The sequence below is a fragment of the Wickerhamomyces anomalus genome, assembly GCF_001661255.1.
Source record: "Wickerhamomyces anomalus NRRL Y-366-8 unplaced genomic scaffold WICANscaffold_6, whole genome shotgun sequence".
Lineage (NCBI taxonomy): Eukaryota > Fungi > Ascomycota > Saccharomycetes > Phaffomycetales > Wickerhamomycetaceae > Hansenula > Hansenula anomala.
Window position 1 is genome coordinate 1,093,902 of NW_017567115.1, and position 16,698 is coordinate 1,110,599.

Consider the following 16,698-nt stretch of genomic DNA (forward strand, 5'->3'; position numbering starts at 1 on the left):
TGGATTCGAAGGCTATCAACCAATATCAGATCAAAGGTCATAGACATTTCCCGTTTTGCCAAAATGAGTGACCACATGAATGTTCCTTCAGACTTTACAGATAACATTACAATCTCGCCGCCACTTGATCAAAAACTAGAAGAAAACAGTCCAATTTCCAAAGACAATAGTAATTCTGCTAAAACAATCCCTTCAAATCAATCAACAGCAAATGCAACTTATGCTTCATCAAATGCCAACTCCCCAGCATCAGAAAGTTTGCTTCGCTCAAAGACCAATTCAACAACATCAACTACATCTTCATCGAATTCTATCAACTTATCAAGAACCAATAGATCAAAATCCATCAATCAGCAGCATGTTGATTCCATACCTAGAGGAAGACAGCATATCAAAATCCCAAATATGAATACTCATAATGCAAGATCCCCATTGAGGTCGAGCAACTCTACTAGATTAAGTACAAGCAGAACACCTCAAAATTCGTTGTACCCTCAAAGCCAAAGACGCGGGTCAATTGCAAGCATTGGTGATACTTCTGACTTCTCTACTAACTTGGGTATGCCATACACTTTGAATATGAATGGAAGTTCTTCAACTCTCAATAATGTTCCAACTACTGCTACATCCGCTGCTGCTGTCAATAGAATACCCCCTCCACCAGGCCCACTGTCAACAGCAAGCTCTCCAAGAAACAGTTTTTCCAGTACTTTCAATTCCGCTTCGATAGGGGATGGATCATTCTCACATAGAAGATATAGTGATAATTCTGCTACTAGTAGAAAACCAAGCACAGAAGAAGTCTTTGATCTGATGGAGCGTGAACAAGATGCCATTGTTTTGAAACTTATGAGGGAGATTCAACAATTAAAGGAAGACAATAGAGCTTTACGTCAAACTATCAACCAGTTGACAAGCCCAATAAGTGCTTCCCATTCCAGATCCCAGTCAAGATCAAGTTTAGATTCTTCCAGGAGAAGAAACTCTTCGCTTTACACTGATGATGAATTGATTTCTGTGTCAAGCTCAATAAGTAACACACCAAGATCTACACACACTAATTTGGCTGTTCCTGTTACTTCATCAAGAAAACCGAGTATGAACTTGTCAAGTGCCATTAATAGTAACCAGAATGATAACATCAACCACAATCACCACAACAAATCCAATTCAAATCCAGAAAACTTTGATAGTTTCAGGTCCAATTCTTCTACTATTAATATGAATGAATGAGCTTGCACAATTCCTATTTTAGTTCTAGTTGTTAAGCTTGTTGGTCATATTTATTTATCTGTTTGGTTTATGTTTGTTCAGAATAAGAAGGGGTTTAGAAAAGAGATTGATATGAATAGTCGATGTGGATTAGATTACAATATCAGCTACATGAAGGTGTTTACAATTATTTGAATTCAAGGTCAAAAGTAAAAAAAAATTATTTTGAAATGTTTACATTCTTGAATACATGAAGCTGCGTGATATGCTCTTACAGATGTGGTTCACTGGTTGCATACATGCCGTGTAGAAGCTTACTTTGCAAGTTGTTAGCTAGTGAGTATCAGTGTCTTTCCAGTACTGCTTGGATTTTCAATTTTCGAAATTGTTTTTGTGTCAATCAACATGATTTTTGATTTCCATTGGGCGCCTGTCAAAACAAAACATTTGGCACAAAGCCATTAAAAATTTGAAGTTTCACAATTAAAGTTAAAAAATAGAAATTCTACCCTTTAGAAGTTTCCCCAGGACATTAGCTACTTTGATTTATATTGCTTCACATCTCACTATCCATTCGAAATATCATCATTCACACTTTATTATGGTTGTTATTGGTCACGTCACAAACTTGGTGGCATATATCACTATCTTATCAACAGTTCCATCCATTTCTTTGTTTAGTGCTGCTTTAAGAGTCCCAATTTCACAAAGGCTTCAATCTAAAGTGCGTCAAGAACAACTAATAGCAGTTACAACACCAGATCAAGTCAAGTCTAATAGTGATGATCAAGATGTTGATTCAGCTGGGTTTTCAAAAGCTAAGTCTCCTGTTGGCTGGGATCCAAATATTCAAGCTCAAGAACCTTTCCCAAAATGGTTGTCTGATTTTACTGGTTTGAAAGAATGGCCAGGTTTGGAGCCACCTTATATTCCATTGGATTTTATTGATTTCAAGAAGATTTCTAAATTTCCTGTTCATGACCAAGGTGTTTGTCCTCAAAGTAGAGATAGCTGTTCTTATGATTGTTATAAATGTGTTGAACCTGATGATGTTTACAGTTGCAAAAAACTTTCTCAGAGTTTTGATGATGGTCCAAGTCCTGCTACTCCAAAATTATTGAGTCATTTGAAGCATAAAACAAGTTTTTTCACATTAGGAATTAATGTTGTCAGATTTCCTGAAATTTACAGACAAGTCAGAGATGAAGGTCATTTATTGGGGTCTCATACTTGGTCTCATAAATATTTACCAGGATTAACAAATGAACAAATCATTGCACAGGTTGAATGGTCGATTTGGGCAATGAATGCAACTGGTAACCATTTACCAAAGTGGTTTAGACCACCATATGGAGGAATTGATAATAGGGTCAGATCAATTTTACGTCAATTTGGTTTACAAGCTGCTCTTTGGGACTATGATACTTTTGATTGGCAATTGATGTCAAATCAAAGAACAGAATCAGAAATCATTAATGAAGTTAAGAAATGGAAAGCCAAATCAAACAAACCAAATGGATTGATTCTTGAACATGACGGCTCAATCAAAACTGTTAATGTCGCTCTAGATATCAATAACGTTATTGGATCAGATCAGTTAACTGTTGCTCAATGTATTGGTGGTAATGATTATTTAAAAGTTTACCCAGAATCTTCACATGAGTATTGAAGACATAATTTCCTAGTTTTGACAGCGGTTTATACATGATTAAAAACCTATTCTATAATTGAACTTAGTTTTAATCTTTTCCAATTTTTGATCCAGTTGTATATTGGGATGATATTTCATCTCCCTTCGGCGTCTTCTCATACTGTAACATATTTATAAATGATCAATTAGTTTTTGCAAGCACAATGTGTTGGCAGCTAGTTCATGAACTATCTAGCTTAGTACGTCAGCTGCTGCCATAATTTTATGATTAGTAGTGCTATGAATATTTATGTGGTGCAGTATGACGCTAGCGCGTTATCGTCTTTTGAAATTAAACTTTTAATGAACGTTCGAATACATGTAAATATTTAGATGTATGTTTGCAGTAATTATTATACGTACGCAAGCCTGTAACCATGACGCGGTAGCTAATTAGTCTCCAACTAGAACTGCATCAACATAGAGGCTAGTGCAGTAGTACTAGTGACCACGAAAACTTCGACGCAGCTAGCTGGTAATTTTATTATGATTGGATGTGAAAGTACAAAATTAATGATGAATGAAGCAATTAGAATTAGACACTGGTGTATAAAATCATTGTATACCAATGGAAATTTCAAAAACCTGTCATATACTTGATACTTCGTCGATTAGTGTACTGTCTTGCCTTACTGCCGAATCCTTCGTGTCAATTGTAAAAAATCAGCGTGCACCTATCAAAAAAATGCAAAAGATTAATATTGAAGGATGCGAGGTTCGAACTCGCGCGGACAAACGTCCAGTAGATCTTAAGTCTACCGCCTTAGACCACTCGGCCAACCCTCCTTTTTACAAAATTTCAAATTTTGCTCATGTCCACACGAAAATAAATTTGGTAAGGGCACCCGAAAATATCGATCAAGTGCTTATACATCATTTGAATTTTTATTTGCAAGGAGCAAGAACAGAGATAGAACTTTGAAGATATCTTGCTCCAAAGAAGTGGTCCAAAGGTAGTGCATTATATTATGAGCTAGTATTGTTAAGTATATTATAGCAGCGCCAGGCGCTGCTTATTAGATGTGCATCCATCTCAGCAGCTTGTACTCAGTATCATGCAGAAATATTGTTCAATATTTCAGGTAAGCTGTTCAATTATTTGGATGTCCAGCGTATTAGACCTAGAATATTTACAATATTAATATTTATAACATACACTAGTACGTCCAGCAAAATAGAGCTTGATTTGCAAGTAACTGATTTCGAATCAATTCCGGCTACAATAATTCATCATCTTCTTATTTATCTATCATTAACAACGACAAACGAGAAATTAAGTTCATCTTCATAAACAATAATGTACACAGAGTGTTTTCATTTATATAATTTTGCCAAAGAAACTTGAGCTTCATCGTTTTTATTGAGAACTTTAGCAACAGCTAATTCAAAATCTTCTTGAGTGACATGAATTCTTCTTTCTCTTAACGCATACATACCAGCTTCGGTACAAACACCTTTAACATCCGCACCTGAACAACCATTCATTTTTTCAGCAATTTTTCTCAAATTAATACCTCTAGTTAAATTCATAGCTCTTGAATGAATTCTAAGAATTTCTGCTCTAGCAGCAACTGTTGGAGGTGGGAATTCAATTTTTCTATCAATTCTTCCTGGTCTTAATAAAGCAGGATCCAAAATATCCAATCTGTTTGTTGCCATAATGATTTTGATGTCTTTTGAATTCTCAAAACCATCCAATTGGTTTAATAATTCCAACATTGTTCTTTGAACTTCTGAATCACCACCACTTGAACCTTCAACTCTTGAACTACCTATGGAATCAATTTCATCCATAAATATAATTGAAGGAGCATGTTCTCTAGCCATAACGAATAGCTCCCTAACCATTCTTGAACCTTCACCAATATATTTTTGAACTAGTTCAGAACCTGAAACTCTTATAAATTTACATTCGGTATGATGAGCAACGGCTCTTGCTAACAATGTTTTACCTGTACCTGGTGGTCCATATAAGATAACACCTTTTGGTTGTGCTATACCTAAACTTTCAAACAATTCTGGATGTTTAACAGGTAATTCGATAACTTCTTTAATTTCTTTGATTTGTTTAGTTAAACCACCAACCATATCATAAGTTGAATCTGGAACTTTTTCAACCATCATCAAACTAACTAATGGATCAACTTTATTTGGTAAGATTTTATGCAAAGTGTATGAATCTGATTTTAAACAAACTCTTAAAGATGGTTTGATATCTTTAATATCGATTTCTGGAGATAAATTAACAATATATTTACCTTCTGGATGGATCTTTACCAAGATTTTCTTTTTACTTAATGCTTTAACAACTTCACCGACATAAGAGCCAGGTTCTTGAAGCAATTTTAACTCATCTTTTAGTAACCTAACTTTTGCGTTCAAAGAATTTCTTTGAGCCTCAAGACGACGTAAATTTAAAGTCTTCGCATTGATTTGAATCTCTGTATCTTGTATACGTTGTTCTAAGAACTGTTTAAAGAGTTAGTGACCTGATTTGATTGAATTCAAATGAAACATGTAACTTACTGGTTTGATACCACCTTCGTGAACAACAGCTGCCATTGTGAATTGAGTTATGCTTGGATAGTTCAAACTTGTAGAATCAAAAACAGTAGTAGTAATAACGTCAATTGTTTTGCCATCGAAGATTTCAAAAATCAACATAGAGGGCCATTCCGGTAATCAGTTTCACGTGAAAGCCCTCGGATCTTTTCTCTCTTCAAGTTTATTACTGAAGAAAGCGACTTCTTGATCAAAACAGATTGCTTCCGTTTGAGAAGTGAAGTGTTGTGGATACATTTGAGGCTATCTGTGAAGAAGACTAAACCGGTTCCTGTTTCAATGAGATCCTTCAAGCTTGTTTTTTGGCTCAGCTTCTTGGGGTTAGCAATTGCGTATGAACAATTTTGCAGATGTCAATGTGATTCCAAGTACAAAATTATACCGTTACAAGATCAAGGGTGCAATACCTGTACTAAAAACTATTGCTTGTCGTTGAACCTTGAAGAGTGCAAAGATTTCACTGAGGATGAAGTGTTAACAACCTGTTTCCGTAAGTTTTTGATTCTATTCTTATTCCCCTTTTTTTCAGCACTAACGTTATGACTTTACTTCAGAAAGAGAATCAACAAAGGATCAACTCATAGTATACACTTTCATATTGGTAACATTCGGTCTGCTGTCATATGCAATTGTTGGGAGACCATTGTTGATCAAATACAGAGTAAGTATTGATTAATTTAGACAGAAAAACGTCGAGCCAAATCGTGAAATAATGGACCAAAAACTAACATCGTGATCCCAATCTAGAGACAGAATGGCAACTCCATTTGAAATCTTTAATATTTCACAAGTCAATTGGTCAAACTGTGTAATTCTGTGTATTCTTATTAACGTATTATCATGAGATTATACCCAGTCCCCAGTTTTACGCAAAGGTCTGTGTAAAATCCAGCACCATTTTTTTTCCAAAATTTGGCGACGCGACAGAAATTCTTCACAATGAGCCCAATTAATCAGATCTTGCGTACTTTAAATAGAGCACCAGCTTCCAAAAAAAATACAAGAAACAGCTGTTGCCGTGGTCTCGTAGTAATCCAAGCTCGATCTACACAGAACCACACCAGGTTAATTACAGAGAAATCTCCCTGTTAAACTCGCGAATAGCTAGTGCTACGATTACATAAGAATCGCTGTTTTTTCTGATTTTTTTCATTTTTTGTTGAAGGTTTAAAAAAAAAGAGGAAAAAAAAACTTGGTTAGAAACAAAAATTGAACATCAAATCTTCAAAAGGTTCAAAAGATACTCTAGAAGTCTTTTGATTTGGCCCTAATTCCTATTTTCAGTCTATTCTTAGTTGCTAAGGATTATCTTGTTGTCTATTTTTGGCTTCCAAATCACAAGTGAATTGGATCATTAAACTGAAAATTGCAGGCAAAGAATAAGAACTAGAATATAATACGACTTGAAGGCAATTACACCAATTACAAGGAAAAGAGATCCAAAATCATGTCTCAAATGAATCCAAATGGCCAGTCCAATAATGGCTACCATCCCAACAAGAGAAACGTAGGCCATAGAGGGGGTCAACCATATAATCCATATGCTACTCAAGGTTACGCTCCAGATTACATGGGTGGCTATCAACAAGCTTACTCCTACTATCCTTCTGGTCAACCGTACTATGCTGGTCAAGCTGGCTATGTTGCCGTTCAGCCAGTCTATTCACCAAGACAAGCTCAAGATTACAATAATGGCCAACATCAGTTGAATATAACTACCGCCAGTGGTGACAAAGTTGATTTAAAGAACTTGAACTCAACCGTTTTTACTCCAAAACATGCTAATGCATCTTTGAACAGATCTTCTGTGTCTACCCGTAAAGCTGCAACACCATATACTCATCAAAGGACCCCTAGCGCAGCATCTAGTACAAGTGGAAACAAAGAACTTGATGCCATGAGAGAAAGTTTTAGACAACAAGTGCTCGCTAGAAAACAAAAGAAAGAAGCCACTGCTTCTCCAACTATAGCAGAAGCAAAACCAGTTGAATTGAAGAAAGAAGCATCACCTGCACCTGCACCAGTTGAAGCCAAACCAAAGACTGCAGATCCAATCAAATCAAAATCTCCTTCACCTGCACCAGTTTCTTCAACATCAGAAAAGAGTGAACAAGATGAAGACACTGTTAGAAAATTCAAAGAATTAGTTGCTGCAAAGAAGAAAACTTCATCAACAGCACCAGAAGTTTCCCCAAAAGCTAATGAAGATAAAGAAATTTCCAACCCTGCTACCGAAGAAGCTAAATCTGTTGAAACTAAATCCGAAGTTCAAACTGCTACTGCTATTGAGGAGACGACACCTCAAGATTTAGTTGGAGAAAAACCAAAGACTGAAGATACTGAATCAGTGAAACCAGAAGAACCTGAAATCATCAAAGAAGAGACAGAACCAGCTGAAGCTTCAAAAGATGACGAAGAATCCAATCAATCTGAAACTAAGGAAGAGGAAAAAGCAACAGCTCCAGAATTTACAATTTCTAAATTATTCGAACAAATAGCAAAAGCTAAAATAATAGAAGATCCTTATAATTTTAAATATCCAGAAGGAAAAACGGCCCCTACAATCAAAGCGGAAATTAAAACCAAGAAATATAGTTATAATCCTGAATTCTTGATGCAATTTGCTGAAGTTACATCTTTACCTTTAGATGAAGCGTTCAAAGATAGATTCAAATTTATTCAAATCAGTGATAAACGTAATGACAGATCATTATCTAAAGGTGGCCCAGGTGGTTTCAGATCAGGCTTTGGTCAAGGTTCAATTTCTGGTATTCAAGGTTCATCATTCTCAAAATCTGGATCATCAAGAAAACAATTTGATTTGAACTCAAGATCCAACTCAAGACAAAACTCTAAAAGAAGAGGCGGCGGTTCTGGTAGAAATGAAAGAAAATCGAACAGAAATAGAGACAGAGATAATGAAAGAGAAAGAGAACCAGAAGTTCCTGCTGAACCTGTAAAACCTTTAGAAAAATCTGCAAACAGATGGATTCCAAAATCAAGATTAGCTAAAACTCAAGAAGTTAAATATGCTCCAGATGGTGTTACTGTTATTCTTTCACCAGAAGATGTCAGTAGAAAAGTTAAATCATTATTGAACAAGTTGACTTTAGAATTTTTTGAAGATATTTCAAATGATATCATCAATATTGCTAATCAATCCAAATGGGAAACAAACGCAGAAACTTTGGGAAGTGTTTTAGAATTTACATTTGCTAAAGCTTGTGATGAACCTCATTGGTCTTCAATGTATGCTCAATTTTGTGCAAAAATGTGCAAAGACATTGACCCAGAGATTAAAAAAGAAGGTGAAATTAGAAAAGATGGTGAACCACTTACTGGTGGTGGTATTGTCCGTAAATTATTATTATCAAGATGTCAAATAGAATATCAAAAAGGTTGGGCTGATAAACTACCAACAAATGAAGATGGTAGTGCTTTAGATCCTGAAATGATGTCTGATGAATATTATGCTGCTGCTGCTGCAAAGAGAAGAGGTTTAGGTTTAATCAGATTTATCGGTCATTTGTTTGTTTTAGGTTTATTATCTGAACCAATTATTTTTGTTTGTTTGAAAGATCAAAGTAAAAATGTTACTGATCCATCAGAAGATACTGTTGAAAATTTGATTCAATTAGTCAAGACTGTTGGTCAAGCATTGGATTTCTCTCCAAATGAAAGAACTAGAGCAACATTTGATGCATTTTTCCAATCTATCCCTGCTATGGCTGAAAAGGCTAAACTTCCATCAAGATTACAATTCAAATTGATGGATCTTGTTGACTTGAGAAAAAGAAGATGGTCTGGTGGTGAATCCGATGCAGGTCCAAAAACTATTACAGAGATTCACGAAGAAGCAGAAAAGAAACAAAGAGATCATGAAAGAGAACAAAAGGAAAAAAGAAATCAACACAGAGGTGATTCAAGATCAAACTCATCAAGAGGTGCTTGGGGTAATAGTAACAGAGTTTCATCAAGTGATATCAAGAATGTTGGTGTTGTTAGAAACTCAAACTCCTCATCAAATTTGGGCCCAACAAATAATTTTACAAGAACTAAATCTCAAAGAAGTTCAAGTAGACAATCATCACAAAATTTGGCCTCAGAAAATCCATCACCTTCACCTGCAAGTCCTTTGAGTGCTAGAGAAAACTCTAAAAAATCTGAACCAGCTGGTAATAGATTCACATTATTACATGAAGATAATCAACCTGAATCAGATGAAGAAGATGAAGATGAACAAGAACATGAAAATTCGGAAGAACAACAGGATATTGAAGATTCAAAGAAAGAGGAAGAGGATTCAAAAGACGAACAAAAAGCTGAATAGATATATTGGTTTTTGTCAAATAATTTATATGCATTCATGTCATTATAATGAAGTTTAATCAAGATTTTTTCTCTGGTTGTTTTAATTGTATTTTTGTTTTTGTTTTCGTCTGAATCACTTATAGGTGGTTTCTTTATGGTTTTATTTGTCTGCTTGTCTCATTTCATCAACTTTTCCTTTATTTTACAGAATCTGAGTGAGATATAAATTGTTCAAGTTGGTGTATGAAAAGAAAAGTTATTTGGGATAGATTTTGGTTTTGTTGTTTTCTCAATGAAAGAAAGATGTGAAAGACAGTTGGGGGGAATTCAAAGAAAAAAAGTCATTTTTTTAGTTAGCATTTTTACTTATCCATTTTTAATTAGTTGACAGGTTATCGTCACTACGTCTATTAGTTTTGTTTTGATCTGTTGATGTTGTTTTATTCGGTAAACATAACTAACGTCAAAATTTTATGGTAAAACACAATATTATATTATATCTTATGTAAATCAAAGCCAAATATGTAGAAGTTGTACTGGTTCACGGAGCAATCAATTAATTATTTTATAATTATTTATATCGCAGGTTGGTTAATGCTAGCAAAACTAGTTGGAATCCTGTAAGCTGTGATGTAAGTTTGTAGAGATGTGATGATTCTTGAATGTTTTCAAACTCTTTGCATAGTTCTGTATAACATTTTGGCGATTTGATTCCATTGCAACCTTGAACTTTGAATGGAATTTGGAGGAGTTTGAAGGTGACAGCTTTATTGGGCTTTGTTGCTGCTGAGAATGTGACTGGTACTCTGTTTCATTTAAATCCAGAGGAGAAGATGCCAGCACAAATTTTTGATTTTCAAAGTCACTAGATTTCATAACTTCCAATGGACTGCCAGGGTCTGAACCATGATGGATCTCCTCGTCGTTATCCAGAGATTCTTGTGATTGTTCTCTGTCTTCTGAGGCATGACCTTCTGGAATGCTTATTGGGGAAGTCCCAACCTTCCACCAGTGGGGTCTCTTTTTCAATTTTTCCTTATACTTGTTATTGAATTGTTGGACTTTACTTATTCCAGGAGATGATATAAAACTTAAGTTGATACCTTGAGGTTCATTACATACATCCACTGCTAATGGATCAGCCACCACGGTGGAATCTGAATTCAATCTTTTCTTTGCGTATGATAGATTGATGTTGTTGGTTGGAATGATTTCAAAGGACTGAAAGTCATCGCTGATTCTTATCTTGTGAGATTTATCAGACGACCAAAACAACGAATGCAACTCACTATATTTGACTCTTGAAGGGAACTTGGTACATGAAGTTGTAGAGCTATCTTCAAGATGTAATAAATAGTGGATATTTTCTCTTAGTGATAAAATCATTTGGTGGAATAAGACAAGAATGAAAAGACAAGTAGATAGTAGACTTGTAATGACTAAAGCCAAATGATTTAAAACAGACACCACGGTGCGCTTCAATTCAAACAAAGTGACAATCAGCAGCACTACTCCCAAGGAATACATCTTCAACACCAACTGAACTATACCCAACATGTGATACTTGATTGAGGATGAGGGCTTCTCAGTTTCATCAAGCTTAACACCATAATCATAGTGATCAGCAGATCCAAACGATGGCGCTCTAGCTGAGGAAGGAGCCTCGTGAACAGAATGGTTGTCCATATCCACTAATTCACCAGGGCCTGTACCGTATTGCACCAACATTTCTCAAGTTTCTAACCAAATCAACTCATTGTAAGTTGAGCGGCAAATGGTCTATGTTTTTTTTGTTTTGACACATTTTTATAAGTATTTTGCAAAATTAACATCAAATATTCCAAAAAACAAGTGGCTGCCAGATATCAATATGGTGATTCAGGAGATATTACACTGAGCAAAAGCATGGTTATAAAATGAGCTATTACCACTTGGAAGTACAATTGATTAATTGAAGTACAAGAATTCTATTGATCAAATTCACTGCAGAATGAAAACTGGTATACGCCAGTGCCTCAAACCCTTAAAGTGGAAACATGAGAAAAAGACAGACAACAAAATCTCATCAAGATTGAAAATTACGCTCCAAGATCCAACCTAATGAAATCCATTTTTGTTACTACAGGAGCCACTGTTACTTTTAAGGAGCTTATTGAGTTGACCTTAGACAAGAAATTTATATCAATTATTCAAGGTTTGGGATATCAAAAAATCGTTATCCAATATGGTTCACAACAAGATGGTGTAACATTATTCACACAAGGGTTGAAGTCACTTGATTCCAAATTCATATCTCATGATTTAGATTCTAATAATGGAGTGATAGTGGCTGAACTATCATCTGGTTTCAAGATTGAAGGATTTGCCTTTACAACTGATATAAAAACAATAATGTTAAACTCTGATTTGATAATTTCCCACGCTGGTACTGGATCCATTCTAGATTCTTTAAGATTACAAAAACCTTTAATAGTGGTGGTAAATACTAAATTGATGAATAATCATCAAATTGAAATTACAGATGAGTTGATAAAAGGAAATTATTTATTAGGATGCGCTGCAAAGTTGGATGAATTAATCTCGAATGTGAAATTAATCAACCAAGTCAAGCTAAATGCACTTCCTCAACCAAATACAAATGTAATAGATCAAATAATTCAACAAGTCTAGATTATTTACTAATGATATGTATATACATTCAATTGTCTGGCTTACCAATGTTGAGTGTAAATTCCTTCATCAAGATCGAACGATCTTCCAAATGTTTTGTGATTGAAATTATTGGGCCTTCTGTCATGTCATGATCTTCTCTCCAATCTTTTATTGAAGGATCAAAATCTTGATTTAATAATCCACTCTCCACATTCACATCAAATAAATCAACATATGAACTTGAATTCAAACAATTTGGTTTAGATTCAATAAATTCTAAATTCATTGTATCAACATCTGTTAAATTATTCAGTGAAAATAATGGATTGAAATTTGTTGAAAATGAACTAGTTGATGATGGACTTTTCTCGTTATCACTAGTACTAAATTGACTATCAAATGATTTTTGTTTATCAACTTGAGGGTAATTCCAAGGTTTTATAATAGTGGTTCTAAAATTTGTGATTTGTAGTTCTTGAATTTTTTTAGTTTTCCTTGAGTGAAATCTATTTTCTGGTAGTTTTTCAGGAAATGGATTCATAATTTTCATATATCTTGCGAAAAAATCCATTCTTTTAGTAAAAAATGATAATAATCTAATTGAATAATTTGCAAAATAAACTAAATCTGGTGGTAAATATTTCCCATAAACATCACTTCTTTGAAATGGATAAAGTGTGGTGGGTCCAATAAACCTATGTTGAGTTAAATACCTAGATTCAGGGAATACATTATCCAAAACCCTCCCAATCATGAAATAAAATGTATAAAACACTCTTTGAACAGGTTTATCCATTGAATTTATTGTGAAAACTTCACTTGGTAAAATTTTATTAAATTGATTGTAAACTTCATAAATCATTGAAGGTGGGTATGATATTACATAGTTTTTGTTGAATTTTGATTTTAACGAGCTGTTGACAATATAGTCATAGAAAAATGATATCAATTTTGAATAATGCATGGATAAAATTGAATCACTTTCTTTCCTTATGGTTGGACCAAATTCATTCAATACTTCATAAATTTCAAATAACACATCAAAATCATAAGTCGGTGTGAAAAGTGCAGATAATGTATGACTGATTGATTGGATCACAAATGAGGCAATGGGTGACGAATCATTCGTAGCTGAATATAATTCTTTGATGACAGCTAAAGAACCTTCTATATAATAGCTTTGTAACGACCCTTGATTTAACAGATCTAAAGACCCCAGACAAATTGTGGGAATTGTGAAATTTGAATAATGATAAAGAGCTCTTTTGAAATCACCTTGTTGCTGAGCTTCAATCAATTTTAAAACAATTTTTCTCAATTCTTTCAAGCTTTTAGCCTTTTGTTGATACGTGAAATCCCTTAAAAACTCCAAGTCACCGAGCTTTATGCAAGAGTTATAATCTTCATCAAATTCCAATTTTTTTTCAATTTGTAAATAAAGCCAATAAGCAATAACACTCAAATGGTTTGTGAAAGCTTCATGATTTTTCGAAAATGACTTTATAATCAACTTTGTATAGAATAAGCGGCCATGGTATGAACGCTCGCTTTCGCAATAGAATTTTTGTTCTTGTGATTTCAATATGGTTGGAACATGATGCCGTATTAGTTTTATTGTCACATTATCATTAGTTCCTCCAGGAGTTGAAGATGTTGCAGTCTTTGGCGATTCATTTGAGGACGTCTGAGGTGAGGAGATTGGAGAGCTTTGATTCTGTAAAGCTTTTTGCATTTCTTTCTCTTGCAAAAAGTTCTTCTTTTCTTCATCTGTAAACGAAAGATAACTGCACGGAATCTAGACAAACAGTTAGTTCAAAAACACATTCGCTTTTCCCTTTCCACTCAACATACCTTTACCTGACGAATTCTGCAGTTCTTACATTGTGGTAGATCCTCATCACACTTCATTCTTCGTTCCTTACACTGGACGCAGCCTGGGATTAATCACACATGTTAGTACCAACAACCACTGGGAAGGACAGCGCATTCCAATTACTCACCGAGCTTCGAGTTTTTGTGTTTCCTTCTTGGTTTCCGCAGACGCTCCATGTGAAGCACATGGTTCTGAAGCGTATCTCTCTTGCTGTTGAAGCTCATGGCGGCTCTAGTGCTTGGTGTTGTACTGAAGCGCTATCAATTGTAACAACTTTTGTTTTCGATACGTACTTCAAAGTTCGCGACACCAAAGCGCAAAAAAAAAAAAAAAAAACAGAAATTTGGGCACGTGATGTGGCGTGCACGCGACCAAAAAAAGTGTATAAGAGCTGATTTTCAAATTTAGTGACACAACCATTCTAAATACCGGAAACTAGAGGGCAAAGATGTGTAGATTTCTGATATTCAAAGGTGTGTATTTTGTGATTTATATTTATGGACAAGGCTAACTACCTCATGAAGGTAAAGATCCAATTCTGTTGTCCCATTTGTTGACGAGACCTGCCCACTCAATCATAAAGTAAGTCAAGTGATAAATAACACCATCTGATTCATCAACTAACTGAATCATCAAGTCAATCATTTGATAGTAGGCTACGGCTAGATAAAAGGTAAGTATCTTAGACTGTCACTATGGTATAAATCTAACAATACAAAGACGCCCTATGAATGGTGATGGTTTTGGTGTTGGTTATTACTCATTAGATCCTGAATTGGAAGATGGACCATGTGTATTTCGTGCAATTACACCTGCTTGGAACAATATGAATTTAGAAAGACTAGCTGAAAAAACAAAATCAAACCTTGTGTTTGCTCATGTTAGGGCTTCAACTTATGGTGTATTATCAGAAACAAATTGTCATCCTTTCACATATCATTCATTAATGTTTATGCATAATGGTGGTATTTCCGGCTTTGATAAAATTAAAAGAAAACTAGTGGCTCATATGAAGGATGAATATTTTATCTTCTTACAAGGATCAACTGATAGTGAATGTTGTTTTGCACTGTTCCTTGACACTTTAGATAAAATGGGGTTTAACCCAGCTGATGAATCTACAAACTTTGGCCATGATGTTTTACGTGAGGCATTATTGCAGACTATAGAGTACATTAAGAATTGGACTAAAGATATCACCTCAGAACCTTCATTATTAAACTTTGCTGTCACTGATGGTCATTCTGTTGTCGTTTCAAGATACATCACTTCAAAAACCGAGGAAGCAGCCTCATTACATTTTAGTTCAGGATCAAGTTTTGTTGAGTATGAACCTGGCCAATATAGAATGGAAAGATTAGATCGTGGACAAAATGTCATCATGGTTGCATCCGAACCGTTAACATTTGAAAGAGGTGATTGGATAGCTGTGCCTACAAACTCCATTTTAAGTATCAAGAATCAAACGGTATTGCTACACCCAATTAAAGATGAATATTATCAAGAAGATCCTCTATATTCAAGATCTTCGAACTTTGCTGAAAGTAAAGGTTTAATGGGTAGTGTTCCATTGGCAGATACTGTGGATGTAGAAATCCCACCATTAGAAAGAGAAGGCCGTTCAAGACCCTTGACAGTATCGTGAGAAGTGCAAATGAAATATATTTTAAATTCAACGTCTGTAGTTTATGTTTTTCGCGGGTGAAAAAAAAAAAAATGAATGCCTATTTTTCGATCTCTTCCACACGTATAATCAAAGCTGTTGAAAAGACAGAAGGCTTTGGGAAATAATGTCATATAGAGGGTTTGGGCTTGAAAATGTTGGACCTGGTGGTCCCAAGAAACACTTCTCTGAAATGACGCAAGAAGAACAAGCTGAGGAAGGGGCGAAACAAATGATTGAGTTTATGGTATCTTGTCCTGGTAAATCAATAATGTCTGGTGTTACAGGTTTTGGTTTAGGTGGTGTTTTCGGTTTATTCATGGCTAGTGTAAGTATGGAATAACACTAGAGACGCTAATACTTTTACTAACTTACTTTCAGATGGCGTATGATGTGCCGATTGGTGGTAATCAAGCTGGTCATATTTCTGATCTTCCTTTCAAACAACAAGTTAAACTACAATTCGCTGATATGGGTAAAAGAGCTTGGTCAAGTGCTAAGAATTTTGGTTATATTGGTATGATTTATGCCGGTGTTGAGTGTGGTGTGGAATCAGTAAGTTGAACTTTTCATTCAGATGAATAAATATTAACTAATTGTACCTAGTTACGTGCTAAAAATGATATATATAACGGGGTGGCAGCAGGTTGTTTAACTGGTGGTGGGCTAGCATATAAAGCTGGTCCCCAGGCCGCACTTGTTGGTTGTGCAGGTTTTGCTGCCTTCAGTACAGCG

The 16,698-nt window shown here is 35.0% G+C and overlaps 9 protein-coding genes and 1 non-coding gene across 10 annotated transcripts; 6 read left to right on the top strand and 4 right to left on the bottom strand.

Moving 5' to 3' along the window:
* Positions 1–63: 63 nt before the first annotated feature.
* Positions 64–1,233, top strand: RTS3 (Rts3p; the record flags this gene model as incomplete). Its single annotated transcript, XM_019185182.1, has 1 exon — positions 64–1,233. The coding sequence occupies one exon, from the start codon at positions 64–66 to the stop codon at positions 1,231–1,233; it is 1,170 nt and encodes a 389-aa protein (XP_019037024.1).
* An 838-nt stretch (positions 1,234–2,071) lies between these two features.
* On the top strand, positions 2,072–2,857 carry WICANDRAFT_14088 (carbohydrate esterase family 4 protein; the record flags this gene model as incomplete). Its single annotated transcript, XM_019180594.1, has 1 exon — positions 2,072–2,857. A coding segment is annotated over one exon (786 nt), but the record flags the coding sequence as incomplete, so codon positions are not given.
* Positions 2,858–3,604: 747 nt separating this feature from the next.
* On the bottom strand, positions 3,605–3,688 carry WICANDRAFT_t123. Its single transcript has one exon. It is a non-coding gene; the product is annotated as a tRNA-Leu (tRNA).
* Positions 3,689–4,216: 528 nt separating this feature from the next.
* Positions 4,217–5,464, bottom strand: RPT6 (proteasome regulatory particle base subunit RPT6; the record flags this gene model as incomplete). The annotated part of the gene is made up of 2 exons (XM_019182301.1): positions 4,217–5,371; positions 5,429–5,464. 2 exons carry the CDS (start codon positions 5,462–5,464, stop codon positions 4,217–4,219), a joined length of 1,191 nt encoding a protein of 396 aa, XP_019037026.1.
* A 279-nt stretch (positions 5,465–5,743) lies between these two features.
* WICANDRAFT_35018 (uncharacterized protein) lies at positions 5,744–6,140 on the top strand (the record flags this gene model as incomplete). The annotated part of the gene is made up of 2 exons (XM_019182263.1): positions 5,744–5,954; positions 6,019–6,140. 2 exons carry the CDS (start codon positions 5,744–5,746, stop codon positions 6,138–6,140), a joined length of 333 nt encoding a protein of 110 aa, XP_019037027.1.
* A 1,221-nt stretch (positions 6,141–7,361) lies between these two features.
* TIF4632 (translation initiation factor eIF4G) lies at positions 7,362–9,794 on the top strand (the record flags this gene model as incomplete). Its single annotated transcript, XM_019182277.1, has 1 exon — positions 7,362–9,794. The coding sequence occupies one exon, from the start codon at positions 7,362–7,364 to the stop codon at positions 9,792–9,794; it is 2,433 nt and encodes an 810-aa protein (XP_019037028.1).
* A 587-nt stretch (positions 9,795–10,381) lies between these two features.
* On the bottom strand, positions 10,382–11,503 carry WICANDRAFT_81150 (uncharacterized protein; the record flags this gene model as incomplete). Its single annotated transcript, XM_019185183.1, has 1 exon — positions 10,382–11,503. The coding sequence occupies one exon, from the start codon at positions 11,501–11,503 to the stop codon at positions 10,382–10,384; it is 1,122 nt and encodes a 373-aa protein (XP_019037029.1).
* Positions 11,504–11,878: 375 nt separating this feature from the next.
* On the top strand, positions 11,879–12,400 carry ALG13 (N-acetylglucosaminyldiphosphodolichol N-acetylglucosaminyltransferase catalytic subunit ALG13; the record flags this gene model as incomplete). Its single annotated transcript, XM_019180768.1, has 1 exon — positions 11,879–12,400. A coding segment is annotated over one exon (522 nt), but the record flags the coding sequence as incomplete, so codon positions are not given.
* Positions 12,401–12,473: 73 nt separating this feature from the next.
* Positions 12,474–14,524, bottom strand: WICANDRAFT_81152 (Zn(II)2Cys6 transcription factor domain-containing protein; the record flags this gene model as incomplete). Its single annotated transcript, XM_019185184.1, has 3 exons — positions 12,474–14,222; positions 14,279–14,361; positions 14,428–14,524. 3 exons carry the CDS (start codon positions 14,522–14,524, stop codon positions 12,474–12,476), a joined length of 1,929 nt encoding a protein of 642 aa, XP_019037031.1.
* A 496-nt stretch (positions 14,525–15,020) lies between these two features.
* Positions 15,021–16,291, top strand: DUG3 (glutamine amidotransferase subunit DUG3). Its single transcript, XM_019186578.1, has one exon. It carries the CDS (start codon positions 15,028–15,030, stop codon positions 15,943–15,945), a length of 918 nt encoding a protein of 305 aa, XP_019037032.1. The 5' UTR covers positions 15,021–15,027; the 3' UTR covers positions 15,946–16,291.
* The last annotated feature ends 407 nt before the right edge of the window (positions 16,292–16,698 follow it).

Excerpts from the sequence above, each read along its gene's own strand:
- DUG3 (XM_019186578.1), top strand. The coding sequence starts at position 15,028 with ATGAATGGTGATGGTTTTGGTGTTGGTTATTACTCATTAGATCCTGAA.